Source organism: Amblyraja radiata, chromosome 4, assembly GCF_010909765.2.
Source record: "Amblyraja radiata isolate CabotCenter1 chromosome 4, sAmbRad1.1.pri, whole genome shotgun sequence".
Classification (NCBI taxonomy): domain Eukaryota; kingdom Metazoa; phylum Chordata; class Chondrichthyes; order Rajiformes; family Rajidae; genus Amblyraja; species Amblyraja radiata.
The window spans coordinates 71,036,917-71,063,050 of NC_045959.1; the positions used below are offsets into that span (position 1 = coordinate 71,036,917).

General features: G+C 40.1%; 1 protein-coding gene across 1 annotated transcript in view; it reads right to left on the reverse strand.

Moving 5' to 3' along the window:
• Nucleotides 1-26,134, reverse strand: part of st18 (ST18 C2H2C-type zinc finger transcription factor) — an 85,376-nt gene that overhangs the window by 14,074 nt on the left and 45,168 nt on the right. Inside the window, exons 8-17 of the mRNA XM_033019717.1 lie at nucleotides 25,185-25,421; nucleotides 21,161-21,276; nucleotides 17,050-17,112; nucleotides 12,399-12,467; nucleotides 10,215-10,277; nucleotides 10,040-10,123; nucleotides 7,485-7,706; nucleotides 6,018-6,109; nucleotides 2,606-2,706; nucleotides 2,059-2,202 (exon numbers count right to left, since the gene is read on the reverse strand). Of these exons, the coding sequence (XP_032875608.1) occupies nucleotides 2,059-2,202; nucleotides 2,606-2,706; nucleotides 6,018-6,109; nucleotides 7,485-7,706; nucleotides 10,040-10,123; nucleotides 10,215-10,277; nucleotides 12,399-12,467; nucleotides 17,050-17,112; nucleotides 21,161-21,276; nucleotides 25,185-25,421 (1,191 nt within the window). The remainder of the gene's footprint in view (nucleotides 1-2,058; nucleotides 2,203-2,605; nucleotides 2,707-6,017; nucleotides 6,110-7,484; nucleotides 7,707-10,039; nucleotides 10,124-10,214; nucleotides 10,278-12,398; nucleotides 12,468-17,049; nucleotides 17,113-21,160; nucleotides 21,277-25,184; nucleotides 25,422-26,134) is intronic.

A 26,134-nucleotide genomic window follows, 5' to 3' on the forward strand; every position in this document is an offset into this window, starting at 1 on the left:
CTGACCAAACTATGTGAGCATTATCTAGCAGAAAAATCCTAAAAAAGTGCTTCAATGACTCACTGTTTCTTCACAGGCTGCAGAGATTTTCTACGTTCTCCGATGTAATCAAGGTAAATTGTTAATTATTGTTTTTTTCATAGATTAATCTTTTAATAGCATACTGCATTACATTTACTACTTACACAACTCTTCAATCCTATAAAACTAATCTCAGATGAACATTTCAAAATGTAATGCACTTTAAACGGTACCTCTTGCATGTGGGACCAGTCGACTATTTCTGTACAATTTGCTAATCGGGGCTAATACTCTGCTGGACTATTCGTAAGGAAAAAATGTCACTGTTTGTTTGCACTTCACACATGCGACAATAAAAGCACCATTGAACCATTGAGATGTTTTCTTAAAAGAAAACTCTTCCCACGATGTTTTAGCTTTTACACATTTGCACTTGTTGCGATCTTTATTTTGTACTTTCTAATTTTTTTAAGTTGAAAATATTATTATTTGTTTTGTAGAGTGCACATAATCTTTTAATAGCATACGGCATCATCATTACTAGTTACACAACTCTAAGACTAATCCAAATGAACATTTCAAAATGTAATGCACTTTAAATTAATTGACGTTCTATTAGAAGAAAAAAATTCTCATGATATGTTGGCTTACACAAACATCATTTGCACATATTACAATCTTTATTTTGTGCTTTTTGTGGATCTTATAGAAACATATAAAATTCTTAATGGATTGGACAGGCTAGATGCAGGAAAAATGTTCCCGGTGTTGGGGGAGTCCAGAACCAGGGATCACAGTTTAAGAATGAGGGGTTGGCCGTTTAGGACCAAGATGAGGAAAAACTTCTTCACCTAGAGAGTTGTGAATCTGTGGAATTCTCTGCCACAGAAGGCAGTGGAGGGCAATTCACTGGATGTTTTCAAGAGTTGGATTGAGCTCTTAGGGCTAAAGGAATCAAGGGATATGGGGAAAAAGCAGGAATAGGGTACTGATTTTAGAAGATCAGCCATGATCATATTGAATGGCGGTGCTGCCTCGAAGGGCCGAATGACCTACTCCTGCACCTATTTTTCTATGTTTCTGTGTTTCTATACTTTCAAAACTTAAAAAAAAAAGATGGCTAAAGCGTGCAGTTTCCTTTATGCCCCGTGAGTGTTATTCAATGTTACTGGCTGCGCAGCCAGATTGATGCCATAGCTGTCCTATGATTCCAGAGACCTCATGAACTAAAGTAAAAAAGTGCGAAGCCCAATCTATATATAGATCACTAAAAGTCAGCAACTAATTCCTCACTTTGTTGCTGTCCATGAACAAATGTGAGAAATTAAAATTCAACAACCTTATTACAGACGAGGATGTTCACCACAACTTTATGCCACATAATTCTGTTTTGCACAGACTTCAAAGTCAGTAAAATGTTCATTTATTTAGCTTGCTGGGGGTTTGTGGAAACCCCTACTTAACAGTAAATCTGTACCTTTGTGGCTTTGATGATTAAATATTGTGGGGATGGTTTGGGGTGGGATGGTGAAGTAAATATTTATATTCCCATTATTTTATATCAGATCACTGGATGAGACCAATGTAGCACTAACTTCCCAGTTGGACTATCATTATTCTCAGAATGAATTCCACCAAAATGTGTCAATATTGCATTGGAGCTTCAATAATTTGTGTCCCCAGATATAGCTTTTCATTTTCTGACAAAATGGAAATCCTAAATGTTATTTAAAAGCTCAAAAATAAAACAGCAGCAAAAAAATAATATTGTTGCTAACTCTAATGTATCAGTACATTCCAAAGCAGTAAGTATAGGAGAGATTGATCATTTATTTTACTTTTACTTGTGTACTTTAAGACATTTTTAGTGGGAAACGTGAATGGGAGGCATGTATTCTAAAACATCTGAAATGCCCCAAAGACATACAAAGTGTATCTGTTAGAAAATTGATTTAAGGGTTCAGAAATACTCACATAGTCATAATAATTTTGCTGTTCAGAAATGTTTTAGTATCAGTTACTTATTTGATAGCTTACCATTTGTGGGAGTTGGATGTCAACGAGGCTGTTAATAAGGGCCTGACTCAGACCAGCTAATTCCTTTAACAAACTCTCATTGTGCTGCTCAATTAGTTTATTCTCCTCCTCAATTGTTTTCAAATTGCTCTCCATGGAAGTAATCTAAAAATTTAGAAATAATTTTTCTTTAATTACATAATGGGCGCTTCACAACTTTCACAGAAATACAGCTTTGATTTATTATTGACAATGTAGCACTAAGATGTTTGCGGTTCTTAATCTATAGAATTAGGATGTACTCCAAGTTGAGTACGCTAATGTGAGTATCAAGTAAATTATAAAGCTGTATTATTTTGTTAACACTGTGAAAAATATTGGAAAAATAAAAAAACTCAGCCGTTAAAATAAGGGAACCAATGTCATAGGTTTGTGGAAGGAAACTGAAAAATGTGCTCAAGTGTAGCACATCCACATCTTCGGGTCAACTACTTCCATAGTTCCTGCAAAATGCAAACAAAAATGGTTTATTATGTGATGTTCATCTCACGTACTGGCTGATGTTTACCTGTGTCTGAAGTTTTATCATATCTGCTTCCATTTTTAAATTTGATTCATTCAGCTCTTTAATCTCATCATCCAAATGATTGATTTCGTTGTTTTCAGCTCCTACAGAAAATAAAGGCAGGATATTTAATTATGTGGCCGGTACCTCTACATGGCATACATATTCTACAGTAAATATTATTTGGGAACTCATCTCTGGTCCGTCACACTACACATTTTTATAAAGTAGCAGCTACACCACTTCTGCTGCTTCTGAATACATAGCCATGACCATATAATGTGTTCATATAATGGACACAACTGCCCAAGGATGAAATGTTATTGATAGTCAACGTAACTTTTATATTAGGTACTGCAGCTTTTCTATGGAGCACACATAGTGAATGGTAGGGCTCTGGGAAGTGTTGTGGAGCAGAGGGAACGAGGAGTGCATGTGTATAGTTCCTTGAAAGTGGCGTCATAGGTGAATAGGGTGTTCAAGATTTTTCTCAAGATAACTAAAAATAAAGAAAACTACGGGACCAAACAAAAAGCTAAGTAGTGGCCCCATGATCTGCCTTACCCTCTTTCATCTAAACCTATTTCCCTTCATTGCCAACTGCAAACCTTGAGCCTTTGATGAGACGTAATCCCAGTAAAGAAACACCCAGATCAGAGTTAGCATAAATTCCCAGCAATAGAATACATAACTCTTCTAATTTACTGCCTTTTGCCTAATGTGGTCGGTGACAGGTGGGACGCCTCAATATTATTTTTTGGAGTTTGATTGTATTTCAAAAACTTCCCTCTTTCTGTTTTCTCTAACAGCTGTCTTAGAACTCATCTTGGTGAACAAGGTGTTAGTCACCATCCAGAATACCCTTCTTCGGCTCATATCAAATTGTTTTGTAATTATAATTCAGTGAATTTCTTTAGGATCTGATACGTTAGAGAGCTTTATAAATAAATCAGTTGTTGCAATTATCTTATTAATACCCAGTACTTTTTATAACATTTGGGGGAGGTAAACAGCACTTAGAATCAAGGATGGTACAAAGGCACAGTTGGTAGATCAGCTGCCTCAAAGCCTCAGACATCCGGGTTCAATCATGACCTGGGGTGTTGCTGTGTGGAGTTTGCACGTTCTCCCTGTCGCCATGTGGGCTTCCCTAGTGCTCCAGTTTCCTCCCACATCCCCAAAACATGCAAGTTGGCAGGTCAATTGGTCGCTGTGAATTGTCTCAAGTATATAGTGAGGGGTGGAATCTAGGGCAGTTGTTTGGAAAATGGGAGGGATAGTGGGATCGGTGAAGGATTGTTGTAATAGGCGTTAGATGGTCAGCACAGTCTTGATCGAAAAGGGCATAGTCATCGCCATAGATTAATAGATTGTGGAAACAAGCCCTCCAGCCCAACGTACGCACACCGGCCAACAATGTCCCAGCTACACTAGTCTCACTTGCCTGCACTTGGTCCATAACCCTCCAAACCTGTCCTATCCATGTCCCTGTCCAACTGTTTCTTAAACAATGGGATAGTCCCAGCCTCAACTATCTTCTCTGGAAGCTTGCTCCATACATCCACCACCCTTTGTGTGAAAATGTTACCTCTCGGATTCCGATTAAATCTTTTCCCTTTCGCCTTGAACCTATGTCCTCTGCTCCTCAATTTCCCTACTCTGGGTAAAAGATTCCGTGCATCTGCCTGATCTATTCCTCTCATGATTTTGTATACCTCTATAAGATCTCCCCTCATCATCCTACGCTCCATGGAATAGAGACCCAGCCTACTCAACCTCTCCCTATAGCTCACACCCTCTAATCCTGGCAACATCCTTGTAAATCTTTTCTGAACCCTTTCAAGCTTGAGAATATCTTTCCTATAACATGGTGCCCAGAACTGAACACAATATTCTAAATGCGGTCTCACCAACGTCTTATACAACTGCAACATGACCTCCCAACTTCTATACTCAATATTCTGACTGATGAACGCCAAAGTGCTAAAAGTCTTTTTGACCACCTTATCTACCTGCAACTCGACCTTCATGGAACCATGCACTTGTACTCCTAGATCCCTCTGATCTACAACACTACCCAGAGACTTACCATTTACTGTGTATGTCCTGCCTTTGTTTGACGTCCCAAAATGAAACACCTCACACTTCTCTGTACTAAATTCCATCAACCATTCCTCTGCCCACCTGGCCAATCGATCCAGATCCTGCTGCAATCATTCACAACCATCTTCACTATCTGCAAAACCACTAACTTTTGTAACATCAGCAAACTTGCTAATCTTGCCCTGTATGTTCTCATCCAAACCATTGATGTAGATGACAAACAGTAAAGGGCCCAGCACTGAACCCTGTGGCACATCATTAGTCACAGGCCTCCATTCCTAGAAGCAACCTTCCACCATCACCCTCTGCTTCCTTCCATGGAGCCAATTGGCTATCTCTCCTTGGATCCCATGCAATCTAACCTTCCAGAGCAGCCTACCATGTGGCACCTTGTCAAACACCTTACTAAAGTCAATGTACACAACATCTACAGTTCTGCCTTCATCAACCTTTTTGGTCACATCTTCAAAAAAATCATTAAGATTTGTGAGACACGACCTCCCATGTGCAAAACTATGCTGTTCAAAAGGGAACTGCAGATGCTGGAATATCGAAGGTACACAAAATTGCTGGAGGAACTCAGCGGGTGCAGCAGCATCTATGGAGCGAAGGAAATAGGTCGCAGACCTATTTCCTTCGCTCCATAGATGCTGCTGCACCCGCTGAGTTCCTCCAGCAATTTTGTGTACCTGCAAAACTATGCTGACTGTTCCTAATCAGCCCTTGCCCATTCAAATGTCTGTATATCCCATCCCTCAGAATACTCTCCAGTAACTTACCAACTACAGATGTTAAGCTCACCAGCCTATAGTTCCCAACATTTTCCCTGCAGCTCTTCTTGAAAAGAGGCACAACATTTGCCACCCTCCAATTCTCTGGCGCCTCTCCTGTATTTAAGGATGACTCATAAATTTCAACCAGGGCTCCCGCAATTTCCTCTCTAGTTTCCCGCAATGTCCTCGGATATATCTGATCAGGCCCCGGAGATTTGTCTACCTTCAAACACGAAGCATGTTTCTTATCGATAGGACTATGACTCTAAAATGAAGCTAGGATTACAATTTATTTTCAGGGAACTATACAAGTACTGTAAAATTCAATAAGGAAAAGCTTCAAGTTTGTGGAAGAATCCACAGAAATATATTATTGGATAGGAATAGGGATCCTGATGAAGAAGTAATTGATCTTACTATAGACAAAATTATTCTAAAGCCAAGGGAGAGGGAAATTAGAGGTATGAATAGGTACAGAACAAATCAGAGTTGGCACCGACATCATTGGATTGTTTTATGTCTTCTGATTGTGTTCTTACCGCTACTTGCCCTGAGCTTGATGGTCATCATTTCATCACCTGGTGGTTTGCTTCTCTTCAGTGCTAATGAAGCTCGGGGACACCCTGACAAACTGGGAGAATAAAAATACAATGAGAATGATCATCTCCTATCCATGTTTGAAGAAACACATTTTGGTTAAATGCAGATATTTGAAGAAGCTGTGCAAATGTGTGTTGAAGTACTGCATACTCTGAGGCAGATACATAAGTAACTATGAATCAAGCAATCATTTAAGTTAAGGGACACATGACTTTTATCAGAAGGAATCAATGATGCCATCTATAAATCAATTTAGAGCGATTTAAAGCCAGAAAGTACCATTGGGATAAGTATGTGACAATTGGTTGAGGCATTTATTTGACATTCCTCTCTCTCGTTCTTTAATGAAATAAAATTACTCCTAAGAATGTAATAGGAAAATGATAAGGATTCATTTATTATTATCACCTGTAATTCTATTCTTTCATGTAGAAGGATAAAAAAGAGTAAGAAACAAGTATATTTGAGTTAATCTAAAATGGTCATGTCTATTTGCTAACTAATTTAAGCAAACAAGTTAAATAACCATTTAAAAAAATTAACAGTAGGATTTAGCATGAGAATACAATGCGTTCACATTATATTCTCACGTTAATCCTGCTGTTAACTTTAAATACTGGATTTAACCTGTTTGATTAAATAGGTTAGCAAGTAGACATGGCCATTTTTCGATGAACCAAAATATACTTTTTTCTTACCTTTTTATCATAACAATGGTGCTCCTTTACCTCTTGGCATCTTTCTCATCTTTGCCTTTGATCTGTACTTTAAACATCTTAGATACTGTGTGAATAAAATCCTTCATTTAAATATATTTAACATGGTCATTTGTGATAATATTGTGATTCATTTGTGATAAATGAAAAGCTATTCTTGGAGAATGAATGGAACTGGGCTAAATTACTGTAGATTAAAATATATGGTGTGTGCCGGGAAAATCTTATAAATTGGAAAGTCCTCTCACCTCATACAGCTCAACAGCACTTCATATTTCACTTGGGCAGTTTACAACCCAGGGGTATGAATATTAACCTCTCTTAACTTCAAGAAACCCTTGCTTTCCCTCTCTCTCCATACTTCCCCCCTGTCCTCCTGATTACATGTTATCCTTGTATGCCTCGTTGTCAACTTCCCCCAAGCTAACAACGATCTATTCTACATTTTAATTGATCCTCGTCCCCTTTGATCTCGTTTTCACACCTTACCCTACCATGTCTCTTGTGTCTCCCTCTCCCCTGACTCTCAGCCTGAAGAAGGGTCTCTACCCGAATGGTCACCCATTCCTTCAATGAGATGCTGCCTGTCCTGCTGAGTTACTCCAGTATTTTGTGCCTCTCGCCATTAATATGGTTATGTCAGAGAATTTTGTATCACAAGGGTAAGAAGACGAATGACTCAATACCAACCTTCTGTGGGTGACAAAACTGCCATTGATGTGACCGGATCCATCGCAGCCTGGTGTGGGGCAGGTTGTACCATCAGCTTTGCCTGACTTCCAAGGGAATTGGGGTCCATTCAACGAAGCCTCCTTTTGTCTTTTTGCAGCTAACGGGCACCCTGATGCACTCCGATGTGTTGAATACTTGCCAGATATGTGACCTTGCCCATCGCAACCTATCACTGGGCACCTTAGACAGACAAGAATACTGCTTTGTAAACCACATCCTCAATGAATAGTTCCATCATGTTGTCAGGTCACGTGCAGAATCTAACTCCATTAATTTATGTGCCCTCTTCCTTTTTGTGATACACATGGTATAAATAACGTTGTATTAAATGTTAAGTTGCCATGGAACATTTTGTGTGTGTTGCCAATAGGTGCAAGATAAATAATAACTCGCAATTGAATTTGTGACTGCCAAGAACATATGGCACATTCATTTAATTCATTGCCAAATCTGTCTCAAACACAGCCAGACATACCATGCCAGTCTCTCAAAGCCAAGATTGTCTTCTACTTCACAATCGTACAGAAGTATAAAGACGCTAAAGCCTCCTGTACTCCTAGATATCTTTGTTTCTCAACACTCCCAAGGGCTTGTCTTGTTTGTTGAAACTTACAGAAATAAACATGCACTAAGGTCTTTCCTCTGCTCGCCTCTGCTCACTGCATCATCATGGAGCCACGCAAGGTACTCAAATAAATTAAAGATCATGGATTATAAACTGTGGATGAAGGGTTATGGTTGAGAGTATGGAAGATTTCAGAGTCAGAGTTTCAATTAATGGGCACCTGGAAGATCAGTTGAGCCATTGGGAATATGGTTGGGTTCAACTGGTGGTCCTGGTTGTAATCAGGCCATAGTTTGGTAAAGGGGTTCAAAAGAGGCACGCAGCAATAATAGGAGGGGACTAACGAGTAAGAAGAAAATCTGCACTAATTTTAACATTATCTATGCCCAAGACTGCATTCCATTGACCAGGACGAGGTAGAACCCCATTAAGTTGCACTAACACATTCTGTTTTGAGAAGTCCGATCTTTCTATTGCAAGTACACCGATCATTTTACCTCTCTCTTTTTATCCCTGATGCTCACATATATTGTGGTCACACTTAGTAGTGACTATCACACTATTTTAGTTCACCTCAATTAATGTTCTTTCCAATGTAGTCGTTGAACCATGGCCCTTGCTTTCATGATCGTTTTTTGTGTACTTGATCGTGTAGCCTTCAGACTGAAGAAGGGTCCTGACTTGACATATCACCGACCCAAGTTCTCCAGGGATGTTGTCTGACCCGCTGATTTACTCCAGCACTTTGCATCTTTTTTGTAAACCAGCATCTGCTGGCAGCCCTCCATCTCCAAACTCTTATACTCCTCCATTTATCAATTCTCTTTTGAAAATGAACCCCAAATACATGAACTTGTCACATCTTTCAATTATCGTTTGCAATTTCACCGTTGTTAAAAGGCATGTGCAAGAGTAAATCAGAGGGAAGTAAGTTCATGAATGGGATACACTGTTTGCTCTGGCAGACAGCATAGGCTTAATCATAAGATTATAAGTGATATGAGTAGAATTAGGTTATTCCGCCCATCAAGGGCAGCATGGTGGCACAACGGCAGCATGTGGCACAGCGGTAGAGTTGCTGCCTTACAGCTCTGGCAGTGCTGGAGACCGGGGGTTCGATCCCGACTACGGATGTTGTCTGTATGGAATTTGTGCGTTCTCCCCATGGGTTTTCTTCGAGATCTTTGTTTTCCTCCCATACTCCAAAGACGTACAGGTAAATTGGCTTGGTACAAGTGCAAATTGTCCCTAGTGCATGTAGGATAGTGTTACTGTGTGGGGATCACTGGTCGGTGCGGACTCGGTGGGCCAAAGGGCCTCTATCCGCACTGTATCTCTAAACTAAACTAAATCTACTCCACCATTCAATCATGGCTGATTTATCTCTCCCCCCTAACCCCATTCTCCTGCCTTCTCCCCATAACCTCTGATACCCTTAGAGCCATGGGCTCAATGACCTCCCATCTTGTAAGGAAATATGAAATTTGATACCAACTAATACAAATGCAAAAGCATCTATCAAATGAATGTGACCAAACCTGATCATTGACGTGAAAATATATGGAATTCCTGAGGTTTAAATGCCCCAATGGTCGGCAATGGGGCATCTAGGTGGGCAAGGGCAAATTGGGTTGAAGGACCCGTCTCCATGCTATGGCACTATGTTATTATTTACAAAAACATTGATAAAGATTGTTAATCCGATACATCATCTATTGATTAATTTCAGATGTAAATCTATTTATTTTATGCCTACATATATGGGTCAAACGCAGGCAGGTGGGACTAGTGTAGGTGGGACATGTTGGCAAGTAAGGCAAAAGGGCCTGTTTCCACGCTGTAAGACTCTATGACTATGAGTAATGAGATCTATGTTTCATAAATAAATATCTCGGTCATTACCAAGTGGAAGAATATTTAAATAAGAGTGCATCGCTCTTCATCTTACCTCACTAACTCTGAGTCTTCTTTGTCATCTTTACTGGGGGTTAGCTTAATTCCACCTCTTTTTGCTCGTGGGCATCCAGAAAGGCTGGAAGGTAAAAGTGATTGTGCACTCATACATCAAGTAACAGGTATTTGAATTACTACCCTTATTACTTTCAGCTTGTAACCAAACTCACCTTCTGTGTGAAGCATAGTTTCCAGTCACATGACCAGAGCCATCACAACCAGGCGTAGGACATCTAACAAAATGAAATAAAAATATGTTGAGAAAAGCTGTATTGTGCAATAAAGTTGACCTGATTTTGCATGTACTTGTTCTTTATCATGCGATAGTGAAGAATTTTCCAGCGGAAGTTTAGACATTCAGCATGGAAACAGGCCTTTCAGCCCATCAAACCCACGCCAACCATCGATCACCCATTCAGAATAGTTCTATGTTTTTCCACTATCTCATCTACTCACTACACACTGGGTTCAATTTACAAATGCCAATTAACCTAAAAACTCTCATGTCTTTGGGATGTGAGTGGAAACCAGAGCACTCGGCCAAAATCTACACAGTCACAGGGAGAACGTGCAAACTCCACATATTCAGCACTTGAGGTCAGGATCAAACCTGAGTTAGACACAAAATGCTGGGGTAACTCAAGCGGGTCAGGCAGCATCTCTGGAGAAAAAGAATAGGTGATGTTTCGGGTCGAGACCTTTCTTCAGACTGAAGGGAAAGGGAAATTAGGGAACCTGAGTCTCTGGTGCTTTGAGGCTGCAACTCTACCAGCTGAGTTACTGTGCCACCAAAACCTTCTGTACTTCTGTTACATTTTTGCATTTGTCATCTTGATGCCAAACTATAGAGGAGGCACCCTTGCTAAATTGTCCTCAAACCTCCAGGAATTAAAGAACAATCTCTGGATAGTACTGCAAACGATTTGGGAAAAAATACGTGAGAAAATATTTGTTTGCTTCACTTCATTAAAACATTTTAGGAACGGCAATACTAAAGATTAAAAAAATAACGCTTTGCCTAATTCTGCTCTTATCACATGAATTTATAATCTGAAAGTTAGATTTTGCTGGTAATTGTTAACTAAATTCTACCCTTGTTGTAATATAGACTTTTTATTCCTCTAGAACAAAAATCCATTCATATCTAAACAATTGAAAAGATTTGAACACAATCACTCAGTGCAATAGAGTCTGGTGATTGTAGGCTTTATTCATATTTGATCTATTTGCCTTATGTTACAAAAGGCTGAAGTTGATTTATCACAAGCTGAAGCAACATTGCAAGCAGCATCTGCAGTGAGAAGATATTTCTGGTGACAGGTCATCAACTAAAACATTAATCCCACAATTCGCCTTTTACAGATGTTGTCTGACTTGATGGATATTTTGAACCTTTCCTCCTATGCTTGTTAACTGTTATGAAACAGTACGGAAAGACCTCAGGCTAATGTTCATCCTGTTTGTCCTCTTTCAGTGTGATGAATCAATTCATCAATTAATGTTTGCTTTGGACTATAACTCTCCCAAAAACCTGGACAAGGTTACAAATATAATGCAAATAAATGTAGACGACCTTGCTCCTGCTAGTTATTAATATATTAATAATATGAACATAGCATGTTTTTTCACACCACTGAAGTGTACAACAAAAGACATTCTTATCAGAACGGTTTATTTCTTCAAAAGGTTTCCTGAAGGGAGTAACTCATATACGCACACTTTTTGGTACACTTCAAAATCCACGATTCTCCATAATGCATACTTTCAGGTAACTTGACCACGAAGATTCAGAAAGTGAACCTAGTCCAGTTCTCTCTCTGGATACAAACACAAAACACAATACACACACACACACGCACACATCACTCACTAGTAACTAAGTGCCAACCTGGCCAATATCCACCCTCCAGAGAAGATACACAAAACAAAACAATCACTTCCTGCCCATTCTGAGACTAAAGGGCCTGTCCCACGGCGATTTTTTCAGCGACTGCCGGCATCATTGATTGACGTATCAGGTCATCGAAAAATACACGGCGTGATGCGGCGGTGACGCGACATGACGACGTATGAAGCGCGGTGTTTTTTCAAGTGTCACAACATTTATTTTGTCGCTGCTGGATTTTGAAATGTTCAAAATCTTTTGGTGACACTGATATGATGCCAGGAGTCGCTGAAAAAAATCGGCAGGTGGGACAGGCCTTTAATTGATTAAACTACTGGAGAAGCCCAGATCATACTCATTTTCAAAACACTAGGTTAAGAAAGAGTGAAGAATGCTGCAATCCAGTCATTTGAGCTGCCATCGAAAATAACTATGGAAAGATATCAGGAAGATAGATAAATGAGCATACTTCAATTCCTGGGAACTTGCAGCCATTAGACTCTTGAGGCTTTTATCAGCCAAAGGACAGCCAGATACACTGCAAATAAAAAACAAATATTTATTTCCCTTACCTTTTTAATAATGTTAATGTTTTCTAAATGAAAAATACATGATGGAGAAACACAATACCTTTACCTGTCAACAGTGAATCGTGCTTTCAGATTCAGACTATCCAGTCAGAAAACTGGATATTAGGTTTTCCATATTTCTCTGATTATGTAAACTTCTAAAAGTCCACAAAAAAATAAAATTTAACAAACTGGCTGGTTCAGATTAATTTGCTGGAGTTCCAGCTTAGTTTGTTGTCACGTGTACCGAGGTACAGTGAAAAACGTTTGTTGCATGCTAACCAGTCAGCAGGGATTACTGCAAGGTTTTGACTGATAATTATCAGTTTGCATAGATTTGAAATATTGACAGTGATGAGCTGGTGAATGAGTGGTCCAATGTACATCCTCCTACTGCCATTATCTACTTCATAGAAACATGAGAATATACAACATTGTTTAACCTCCTTGCATAATTCCTATACTCGAGTTTAAATTTTAATTTTAATAGAAGCTAACATTGAAAATTTAAGATAAAATTAAGGGTGGTGTTTTGAAATTTCTGATTACCAGTATGTACTTTTTTACTGTGGAGAAAAGTATATTTACAGTTTGAAATGTATTGAAAGTTAAACCAGTCAGAATATGGAGTATAGAAGTTGGGAGGTCATGTTGCAGTTGTATAAGACATTGGTGAGACAGCATTTAGAATATTGTGTTCAGTTCTGGGCACCAGGTTGTAGGAAAGATATTGTCATGCTTGAAAGGGTTGAGAAAAGATTTACGAAGATGTTTCCAGAACTAGAGGGTGTGAGCTATAGAGAAGGTTGAGTAGGCTGGGTCTCATTCCATGGAGTGCAGGCCGACGAGGGGAGATCTTACAGGTGTATACAAAGTCATGAGAGGAATAGATTGGGTAGATGCACAGTCTTTTTCCCAGACTAGGGGAATCGAAAACCAGAGGACATAGGTTCAAGGTGGAGGGGAAAGGATTTAATAGGAATCTGAGGGTTAACTTTTTCACACAAAGGGTGGTGGGTGTATGGAACAAGCTGCTAGAGGAGGTAGTTGAGGCTGGGACTATCCCATCATATAAGAAACAGTTAGGCCGGTACATGGATAGATCAGGTTTGGAGGAATATGGATCAAGCGCAGGCAAGTGGGACTAGTGTAGCTGGGACATTGTTGACCGGTGTGGGCGAGTTGAGCCAAAGGGCCTGTTTCCACAAAGTATCACTCTTTGACTCTAAATAGTTCCAGTTTCACCAGAACAATGACTAATGTTTGTCCAATTAATGTAAATTACCCCATTACCATGAAAATGGCCATATATATTTTTGCAATGAAATCATATAGTGCACATTCTGAAGAATGCAGCTCATAGTCTACTTTGACTACTATTATATGTCTATCAAAGTCAACTGTTATTATAATGGTCTACATAATCTACCCCTGCCCACTACAGTCTGAAGAAGACTTCTGACCCTAAACATCACTGTCCATTTCCCCTACTGACTATGCCTGGCCTGCTGAATTACTCCAGCACTCAAGATTCAAGCATCTGCAGTCTCTAGGGTCTTCTTTGTTTGTTATACAATTTCAGTGGGGAGATTACCTCGAGAACCCTTGATTTCTTCACACATGCACAGTTTTGGAAGAAGTCACTCGGTGGTGATGCCCTTACCTCTGCATCATCATCATCAGACATTGGAGACAGAGGTTTGTCCTCAGTAACTTGTGTTAAACTTACATGGATTGTTGCAGCAGTGAATTATGCTCAATTTTTAAAGCCCACTAACCTATATTAAGTATGTATATTTGCTAAAGCCCCATGATTTATGCCCTTGTTCTTTGCTGATAATCACAGTGCTATAAAATACAGAAATTGGTCCTTTGGCCCACCATGTTCATGCTGACATTTTTGACCATCTAGGTTAATCCCAGCACTGTAATCTTTTAATCTTTTACATCTTGCCTATTTATTTGTCAGTCTAAAGGCCTCTTCAGCATTGGAGCTATCAATGCATTCTCTATTTTTTTGGGTAAACACTGACATAATATTATTAACTGTCTGTCAAACTTAATTTTAGATTCGGTTTTATTTGTTTCCAATTTCTAATTGTGCTATGTATAATTGGATTTTTATTGTAATTTGTGTTATTCAGATTCATTGGTGAGAGGAGAATCGCTCCTATATTACACGGGGAGCAGTCCTCTCTCTCCATTACAATCCAGTCCACCTGCTGGGCAGAGTTGTCCAGCAGGTGAATCATATCTTTAATATTTACTGCCCAATTATAGTACATAAAGTTAGGGAGTGCTAGACCACCCAGCTCTTTGGGTTTGCTCAGATGTGTTCTTTGTATTCTGTGGGATTTATAGTCCCATATAAAATTTGTGATGTCTGAGTCCAGTTTTTTGAAAAACTTTTTTGGAAGGTATATAGGGATTGATTGAAATAGGTATAGGATTTGTGGTAGAAAGATCATTTTTATAGCATTTATTCGACCTATTAAAGACATCGGGAGCGTTTTCCAGAATTTGATTAAAGTATTTAGTTTCTTAAGTAAGGGACTATAATTGGCATTAAACATAGCTTGATAATTTCTAGTAATTTCAATTCCTAAATATTTAAATTTTTCTGTAGCTATTTTAAAGGGGAATTTTAAGAGATGTGTTGAGTCTTTCGGTTTTATCGACCATAATTTCACTTTTGTTCCAATTTATTCTGTATCCTGAGAAAGATCCAAAGTCCTCAATTAGATTGAATATGTTTGGTATACTAATTTGGGGTTTTGTGATGTACAGTAGTACATCGTCTGCGTATAAAGATATTATGTTATTTGAATATTTTGTTTTATAACCGCAAATATCCGGGTGTGTTCTGATTCTTTCAGCTAGAGGTTCAATTACCAGAGCAAATAACAGCGGTGATAATGAGCATCCTTGTCTATTGCCCCTTGATAATTGGAATTTCATAGATAGTATATTATTAGTTAATATTCTAGCCGTAGGTTTGTTTGTAAAACTATAAAATTGTAAAACTGTCTGTAAAACTATATGAAACAATACTATGGTCTATATAAAATCATAAGTTTGCATAAACAAAAACATGCAAATTTATGCTAGTTTCAACTCATCATCATTGTTGAAAACATTAACGGGCACAGTGCCTTACAATGCTATGTACGACAGTGATCACAACTTCTACTGAAGTGTGGATGGCCGTTGGCTCACTAGAAGCTCATCCGCCCTTTGAACTGGTTCTTTATATATTATGTGCCATATTACTGATTTTCTTTAACTAATATCAAACTATTTATTGGTATTGGTGTTAGTTACAGTAACAGCCTGAGATGTTTTTTTAATGTTTGGTGGTGGGGATAGAAAAAACACGTATGTCACTTATCCTTGAATGGAAAATTTCAAAAGAAAAACTTAGGTTAGTCACGTCATAGATGTTTCTCCTTTTAAAATCACAAACATGCTATATCATTGTAGTGTGTCCAGTTAGATAAGCGCAGCAGGCACCAAGGATGTTTTGAGAACAAATACACAATCTACAAGAGAACTGCATTTAATTTAGCCTCAAACTGTAGGCCAATTTTCTGTTTTTAAAAGATACAGTTTCTGGCAGATTGCATAGTATAGAAATTACGCTTATTTAGTATAAATTATTTTTACAACTTGTTACAGGCCACAGATATTGAGTGAAAGCAGAAGAAGACTGCAGCAGAATACAAAGCGTTATTAACAAGATTGAAGTTACATTACATTTGTAACTTGCACTTTGTTACAAAGCTTAGCGCAGGTGTACACATATTTTGCAGCTGCACTCCATGCCAATAAATGCGAGAGTGCTCACTTTCATAAAAGAAAAACAAAAATCTGCAGTAACACTATAAATGTGCTATGTGGTACAACTGACATTATGGGCACTTACAAGAGATTAAGATTTGAGACTGCAATTGTAGGGTTATTATTACATTCGTACAGGTGTGAACCACTATGTAATGATACAATACAATACAGGGAGGCACAGTGGCACAGCGGTAGAGTTGCTGCCTTGCAGCACCAGAGACCTCGGTTCAATCCTGACTACGGTGTTGTCTGTACAAAGTTTGTACATTCTCCTTACGACTGTGTGGGTTTTCTCTGGGTGCTCCGGTTTTCTCCCGCATTCCAGGGTTTGCAGGTTTGTAGGTTAATTTGCTTCTGTGAATTGCCCCTCGTGTGTAAGATGCAAAACTGGGATAACATTAAATAACATTGAACCAGTGTATGGGTGATCGTTGGTCGGCGTGGACACGGTAGACCTAAGGACCTGTTTCCATGCTGCGTAACTAAACTAATTTGCATCCTGCTTGTGCCAAACCTAACTCATTCACATAGATGGTAATATTACAGTGTAAAATAGACATTTCCACTGTATAATCAAATACAGGACAACAAACATTAAAACAATAATATCACTGCATTACAATAAAACCTGCTAAAGTGCCAAGGGGGTTTACTCTATTAATTCATTGTCGCTCCAGGTTGATGAGCATGAAGATAAGTGCTTTCACGTACCTTCGGTGTGATGCATAATTTCCAGTTACATGGCCACTTCCATCACATCCCGGGGTAGGGCAACTATGAAACATGAAAATAAGGTCAGTTTAACAGTACTAGCGCGATTGAAATGGGATTCATCCAAGCTGGCAGTTATACATTTAATACAGGAATACCTATGCTTATATTGTTAAGATTATATTTTATTGCAACCCTAAAAGTCATCCCACAAATCGTACGCTGACAAATATGATTAAAGGGTAATTTTAAGCTTAGAACATAAAGTTTTTTTGTTAAGATTCTTCAAGAATTTTGTCAGAACTGGTTATTACATAGGCTTTTGCTATTTGTTTACATTTTTAATCTGGAAAATTCAGAAAGAAAGAAGTGGGAGGGTTCTTACACAAACAAACAGCACATCATTATGGTAACTTTAATATGATAAATTAGTGGCACTCTTCTTAAGTGGAATGTGAAATTTATAAAGTTTCTTTCACACTTTCAGTACACTGCAGAACAGTTATTGGTAAATACAGCTCCAAATTTGCTTATGAAATGAACATAAATCAGCTTTCAGAACAGAAGTGAATTTAACTTACAATTTCTGTACATGTTACTTCCAGGAGTTAGACAAAAATGCTGGAGTAACTCAGTGGGACAGGCAGCACCTCTGGATAGAAGGAATGGGTGACATTTCGTTTACAGACCCTTCTTCAGACTGGAATCTTGAGTCTGAAGAAGGGTGTCGATGCAAAATGTCACCCATTCTTTCTCTTCAGAGATGCTGCCTGTCTGTCCCGCTGAGTTATTGAGGAATCTGCAGTTCCTTCCCACACATGTTACTTCCTGAGTTCTCTTGAGTGCATCCACAACCATAGCCTGATTTGACTGCTCTGCATTGACATCTCATTGCAGCACTGCCACAAAGTTGAACGCGTAACTTTCATGAAAGATTCCTGCCAATTGCTTTGTGCCAATACATGCTCACAATTTCACATGTAGTGTTTAATTGTTATTTTTGTTTAAATCATCATTCTTCCAGTTAACTAAGGAAAATTGACAAAATGGCCTCTTTGAAATTTAAGGGTGGGTGAAAGGGACAGAGTTATTTGACTTAGATATAACTGATCTTACATGAGATAGCTTTAGCACTTAAGATGCAGAAATTAACTTGCCATCGTAAGTGAAGAATTAATAGCACAAGAGTTAATAGTAGGATGAATATGAGGAATTGATGCATATGAACTCAGTTTCATGCATATGTTTTCATAAGTTCATTAGTTCATAAGACATCGGAGCAGATTTATGAAATTTGAACCATCGAAGCTGCTCTGCCTTTCAATCAATTCAGATTTATCTTCTTTCTCAACCCCACTCTCCTGCCTTCTTCCCTTAACCTTTTGACACCTTTACTAATCAAGAACCTATCAATCCCCGGCTTAAAGATACCCAAAGACGACCTTCACAGCCGTCTGTGGCAATGAATTCCACAGATTCACCACCTTCAGGCAAAAGAAATTCCTCCTCATCTCCTTTCTAAAAGTATCTACTTTTATTCTGTCTGAGGTTGCGTCCTCTGGTCCTAGACTCTCACACTAGTGGAAATATCCTCTCCACAGGTTTATGTACTCAGTGGCTGCATTGTGTTGTACGATTGATTAGTGAATACTGTTAGGTATGTCAGCCATAGAGACACGGAGCACAGAAACAGGGCTTTCGGTCCAACTTGCCCTTGCCGACCAAGATATCTCATCTACACTAGTCCCACCTGCCCGCTTTTGGTCCATATCACTCTACACCTTTCCTATCCATGTACCTGTCCAAAATGTTTTCAAGAGAGAGGTAGATATAGCTCTTAGGGCTAATGGAAGCAAGGGATATGGCGAGAAAGCAGGAACAGGGTACTGATTTTGGATGATCAACCATGATCATATTGAATGGCGGGTAAACAAAAATGCTGGAGAAACTCAGTGGGTGAGGCAGCATCTATGGAGCGAGGGAAATCGGCAACGTTGGGGGTCAAGACCCTTCTTCAGACTGATGTGACGGTGGGGGGGTGGGAAGAAGAAAGGAAGTGGAGGAGCCAGAGGGCTGAGGGAGAGCTGATAAGGGGAGGAGAAAGCAGGGACTGCCTGAAATTAGAGAAGTCAATGTTCATACCGCTGGGGTGCAAACTGCCCAAGCGAATTATGAGGTGCTGTTCCTCCAATTTACGGTGGTCCTCACTCTGGCCATGGAGGAGGCCCAGGACAGAAAGGTCGGATTCAGAATGGGAGGGGGAGTTGAAGTGCTGAGCCACCGGGAGATCAGTTTGGTTATTGTGAACTGAGCGGAGGTATTGGGGGAAGCGATCGCCAAGCCTATGCTTGGTCTCACCGATGTAAATCAGATGACATCTATAGCAGCGAATTCAATAGATGAGTTTGGAGGAGGTGCAGGTGAACCTCTGCCGCACCTGGAAAGACTGCTTGGGTTCTTGAATGGAGTCAAGGGGGGAGGTAAAGTGACAAGTGTAGCAAGTGCCAGGCGAGGGGGTGGTTTGGATTGGAAGGGACGAATTGACCAGGGAGTTACGGAGGGAGCGATCTCTGCGGATAGCCGACAGGGGAGGAGATGGGAAGATGCGGCCGGTGGTGGGATCACGTTGGAGGTGGCAAAAATGTTGGAGGATTATTTGTTGTATGTGACGGGTGGTAGGGTGGAAGGTGAGGACAAGGGGGACTCTGTCCTTGTTACGATTGGGGGGATGGGGAGTGAAAGCAGAGTTACAGGGTAGAAGAGACCCTGGTGAGAGCCTCATCTATAGTAGAAGAGGTGAACCCTGAAGAATGAGGACATCTCCGATGCCCTGGGTGGAACACCTCATCCTGGGTGCAGATCTGGCGTAGATGGAGGAATTGGAGATGGGGATGGAGTCCTTACAGGAAGCAGGGTGGGAAGAAGGGTAGTCCAGATAGCCATGGGATTCAGTGGGTTTATAGTGGATGTCGGTCAGTAGTCTATCACCTGCGATGGAGATAGTGAGGTCTAGAAATAGTAGGGAAATGTCGGAAATGGTCCAGGTGTATGGTCCAGGCCTACAAATTGTAGGGTTTAGATACATTATTCTTGATACAATTTGCTTGCATAAAAGTAATACCCTGGCTGGCCTGGATAAACCTATTATGGAACACTCTGAAGAAAGGTGCCGACTCAAAATGCCACCTATCCATTTTTCCAGAGGTGCTGAGTTCCTCAAGCATTTTGTGTGTATCTATGAAACACTCCTCCATGTACTTCAGTGGAAAGTAGGATTTATAGGCCGAAATTTCAATGAACATCATATGATTTTTAACTATTGCCCAGATTACTTGAAATGATTTCCAAGATGCAGAACTGTAGCTAAATGGATTAACAGGAAATACCTGGGATTGTTTTCATTGGAAAAGCGTAGGTTGATAGAGGTATTTAAGATCACAAAGATTGTAGGTATGGTAACAACTAGGGATCTGTTTCAAATGAGAATGAGATTCAGAGCAAGGGGATTCAGAGGCAAATTGCACACAAAAAAAGGAAAGTGTAATATGAAGCTATATCTTTTATGCTTTCAGGCTCTGGAATTTACTGTACAATAATGGAGGCAGATTCGTAATATTGAACTAGATGAGTGTTTGATATAAAATAACTAGCATGGGATATGGCAAGAAAGAAGCTGCAAACATTGTGAGAATTTATGACTTTAGGGCAGCACAGTGGTGTAGTAGCGCGGCATAGTGTTGTAGCGGTAGAGCAGCTGCCTCACAGCACCAGAGACCAGGGTACTATCCCAACTGTGGGTGCTGTCTATACGGAGTTTGTACTTTTCCTGTGACCATGTGGTTTTACTCCGGGTGCTCCGGGTTCCTCCCACACTCAAATGATGCATAGGTTTGTAGGTTAATTGGCTTTGGTAAAACAGTAAATTTTCCCTAGTGCGTAGGATAGTGCTAATGTATGGGGTGATCACTGATTGGCACGGACTTGGTGGGCTGAAGGGCCTGATTTTTCATGCTGTATCTCTAAAGTCTAAGGTATAAAAGGCTCAGTTAATATAGAGGTACGTTTTTATAGCACGGCGTACATAAAGAATGCATGGTGGGCAGCTACTTACGTGATGAGCTCTTTCTTTGACTCCTTGCATGGAACTTTGGAATGAGGACTCGGAACAGTAACCTCACCAGGATATCTTCTCTCTTCCATTCCATCGTTTGGGCCAAAGTCTTCTCTCTGCAAGTGTAATGAACCAGGTAACATTAAGATGGAGATCTGCTATATGTGCTGTCAACAATTCCAGCACTCAACATGATTGATTGTAGAATCTGAAAATGACCAGAACTATTGGGGCATACGTCAAAACATAATTGTGTTAATAAAATGTTTTTAATGAGAAATTCTCAATATATTAAAGAGATCTGGTCTGGGTGTTGTTCGCAATTCCAGCACCCACAATTATACCAATTCAGGAAAAGATTTAATTTAATTTAGTTTAGAGAAACAGCATGGAAACTGGCCCCCCTGCCCACCGAGTCCATGCCGACTGACCGTTGGTCACCCGTTCACACTAGTTCTATGTTAACCATATAACCATATAACAATTACAGCACGGAAACAGGCCATCTCGGCCCTACAAGTCCGTGCCGAACAACCTTTTACCCTTAGTCCCACCTGCCTGCACTCATACCATAACCCTCCATTCCCTTCTCATCCATATGCCTATCCAATTTATTTTTAAATGATACCAACGAACCTGCCTCCACCACTTCCACTGGAAGCTCATTCCACACCGCTACCACTCTCTGAGTAAAGAAGTTCCCCCTCATGTTACCCCTAAACTTCTGTCCCTTAATTCTGAAGTCATGTCCTCTTGTTTGAATCTTCCCTATTCTCAAAGGGAAAAGCTGGTCCACATCAACTCTGTCTGTCCCTCTCATCATTTTAAAGACCTCTATCAAGTCCCCCCCTTAACCTTCTGCGCTCCAGAGAATAAAGACCTAACTTATTCAACCTTTCTCTGTAACTTAGTTGTTGAAACCCAGGCAACATTCTAGTAAATCTCCTCTGTACTCTATCTATTTTGTTGACATCCTTCCTATAATTGGGCGACCAAAATTGTACACCATACTCCAGTGTTATACATGTTATCCTACTTTCTCTTCCACTCCCGACACACTAGGGGAAATTTACAGAGGGCCAATGTAACTTACAAACCATCACGTATTTGGGATGGGGAAGAAACCATAGCACTTGGGGGAAACCCACGTGGTCACAGGGAGAACATGCGAACTGCACACAGTTAGCACCTGAGGTCAGGATCGAACCTGGGTCTCTGGCGCTGAGAGGTGGTGGCTCTAGCAGCTGCGCCAATGCGCCACCCACATTTATGAGCTACCTCTTCAAACTCATATCTACATGATTGATTGTAGAATCTGCAAATGACCAGCACTATTCGAGCGTACTTCAAAACATGATTACGTTAATAAAATGCTGTTAATGAGAAGTTCTCAATATATTAAAGTGGTAAAATTGATTACAGTAATTACTTGCTTTGACGTGGCTATAATGCGATGAATTATCCCACGTCACAGCAGCTTTATTACACAAAAGGTTCACACAGGTTAGTAAATCTTTGGAGGTTGTGAATTGAAAAACTGCAACATTGTTGGACAGTGGCATCAAGGCCAGGGGACACGTGATAACACACAGAACATTTTAACAGTAAAGGGCCTGTCCCACTTGGTCGTCATTTACGCGACAGGCCGGTAGTGACTGATGACGCGCGACAGTCGCGCGGCGGTAGCGCAACGGTCGCGCCTTCAAATATTTTATCTGCTCTGCAAGTAGCGTCAGTGTATTGACATCATTTGTTAAGTGAAACATTGATAAAACTATAGTTTGCTAGAAAAATTCATTTACTTTTAAACTTTCCAAATTACTCCCAACAAACACAAAATTGTATTCCATTATAGCAGTTTGAGGGTTTGAACCCAGCTTAAGAATTAGTTTGCAATTTAAAAAAAAAATTGTATTAGTAAAATTGTTGGTGGTTATTTAAAAAAAAACTAATTTGGTTACTAGTGTTCTTTTAGGATATAAAATCTGCAATCCTTACCTGGATGTTAATTTATGAAACATCCTTAACTAAGGATGTTTCAAAAATACTTATTAAGGTGTTACTCTGAAGGCATTACTCTGAAAGCAGTGATGCTTACGGCGTAATTATTTTCTCATTGTGGCCGACTGCATATAGGCGGCGCGCGGCGGCCATTGGTTAAAGGCCTGTCCCACTTGGCCGTCATTTGCGCGTCACGCAAATGGCGCACAAAGATTTTGTACATCACACAATCATGCAATGCAGCGTGCGGCCGCGCATCACAGCCTATGTCATCGCGCATCACGTGCGTGTCATGTCACGCTCGTCGTGACGCGTAAATGATGTAGTGTAATTTACGCGTAAATGATGTTGCGTAATTTACGCGCAAATGACGGCCAAGTGGGACAGGCCCTTTACGCACAGTGACATAATCATGTGTCACCACGCGCTGCACGTACGAGATCAGGACGCCTGCGTGCGACCACAATATACGCCCATGTGCATACGCTATACGTCATGCTGGAGGCGCGCGAAGATTTTGTGCCCTACAAAATCCTGGAGCATCGCGCGATACCGCGCGTAACTCCATAACTCTCCGCGCTTCTCCATGCAACTGTCCCGCGTAGCCCACACGCTACCCATGCGTCTCAATACGACTACGAGGTTGCGTAATGGCGCGCAAATGACGGCCAAGTGAGACAGGCCCTTTAGACTCAGCATCTATCTCATCATCAAATCGCAGCATCAATTCAACGCCTATGAGTACCTCTATTGTTAATCATTGCTAATGCACTTTAAAAAAAAATGTACATCATTACTTTCTAATTCGTTTGTAGTCAGTCAAATCTTTCAAAAGTAGCTGCCAGTAGCTCTTGCCTGAGAGTCTAGCTTATTGATTGTGTCCTCACTGAATGATGAAAAGAAAATCAAATACAATTATCGAGGTTCCAACCATGTTTAATTTCACTGGAACTGCTGTCAGTTTGTGGGTTGAAGAACTGTAATTTGCAGATCAAATTTAACAATGTTTTGTGTAACATCAGGGAAATTGTGCCAAAGAAAACACCAACCAGCTGGAAACTCCAGGCCAACAAAACAATGTGGAACCAATTCAACACAATGCAATAGTGAATAGTACAAACCCCAAAATGGGAAGACAATGGAAAAATGACACCTCAGACAGCAGTTGAGTGGTAGAGTTGCTGCCTTACAGTACCAGAGACCTGGATTCGACCCTGACTTGTACGTTCTCTCTGTGATCACATGGGTTTCCACCTACTCTAGCTTCCTCCCACTTTCCAAAGACATGCAGGTTTGTAGGTTTCTGTAAAGTGTCCCTAGTGTGTAGGATAGAACTAGTGTACAGGTGATCATTGGTCGGTGCGGACTCAGTGGGCTAAAGGGGCTGTTTCCATGCTTTATCCATCTAAACAAAGCTTATATTACCAGTACCCTTACCATTATTTTCTTAATAAGTTCTGAATCCATAAACTATTACTTAATTTGTTTATTTGTTCAGAGACAACATGGAAACAGGCCCTTTGGTCCACAGAGTCTGCGTCGACCATTGGTCACCCCTTCGCATTAGTGCTATGTTAACCCACTTTCTCATCCACACCTTACATATTAGGAGAGACCAATTAAACTACAAACCCACACGTCTTTGAGATGTGGGAGGAAACCCACGTGGTCACAGGGAAAATGTGCAAACTCCACACAGATAGCATCCAAGGTCAAGATCTGCAATGTAAAGGTTTAACTTATTTATTTTATAGTAAAATTCCCTCAGTGAGCAGTGGTTGGAAGAACATTGTGAAAATTAATAAATTAGAAGTAATTATTTGCAGATGTGGCTTCTAGATTTGCATTTCTGCAACCACTGCTTCGAAGGAAACAATGGATAACAAAATCTCTGCAAGAGCTTTCATTCACAACACACTGCAAACGGTTCTACAACAAAATTAACATTCAGCATTAAAGCACCTCTCAACAACAACTTATTACAGACTACATAAATTACCAACGAGAAATACTTTTTGGTTACCTCTTTATCCTCTTCCTTCTCTATTTGTGCTTTAGAGTAGTTAACAGGTGAAACCCATCCCTCTTGCTCACACAGTGCTTGGTAGTACTGTGGAGTTATCAAGATACTATTTAGGTATGATGGAGGAGATTCTGGCGTGGTTCCCAGAGAACTGTGAGTGGTGACTTTATCCCGGTTTCTATTTTTGTTCATGCTTAAGTCCAGGGTTCCATTTTCATCCACTTCTATGTCTGTGCTCTGTATTAAAAGATGCCCACAACTGTTATTATTTAACATTTGCATGTGATCCACAGTCCTAGATTAAAAAGCAATCTACTATTAGAGGGGTTGCACTACTTTGAAGATTATTTTGCAGAAGGTCAATCAGCAGGGTGGAGATACAGCTTTTGCATGTTACTGCAAATGGAAATGTAATCCAGTACCTTGATGAGCAAATCTATCATCTGTCAGATCTCAAAGTTTGCAAAAAAACTCTGATTCTTCAATAACACTTCAGCCTACCATGTCCATGACAACCATTATGTACCGATTCATACCACCCAAACTTTCAGTACTTAATCCATGCCTTATATACCTTGGCATTTCAAGTGTTCATTAAACACTTTAGTTTTAGTTTGAGTTAATGTTTCTTCATCAATCTCAATACAATCTACACGAATCCCTGGAATCATACACAATGGTTCCTTTGTTGAGCAACTCTCCGTAATACCCTCCCATTCATTGTGTAGGTCCTACACTGCCATCTCCCCACATTATGCAGGGACTGCTTTCCTTGGAAACCGTCATGACCCTCTGTAGTACGAACCCACTTTTCCCATTGAATCCCACGCTATAAGTGGGATGCTTTCTTGAGGATGTATTTCAGTCATGTGAAGTCAATTTATCGGTGATGACAAAGTGTCCCACCACCATTATTTTTGGGATGGGCAATACTCGTGCAGAACAAATAA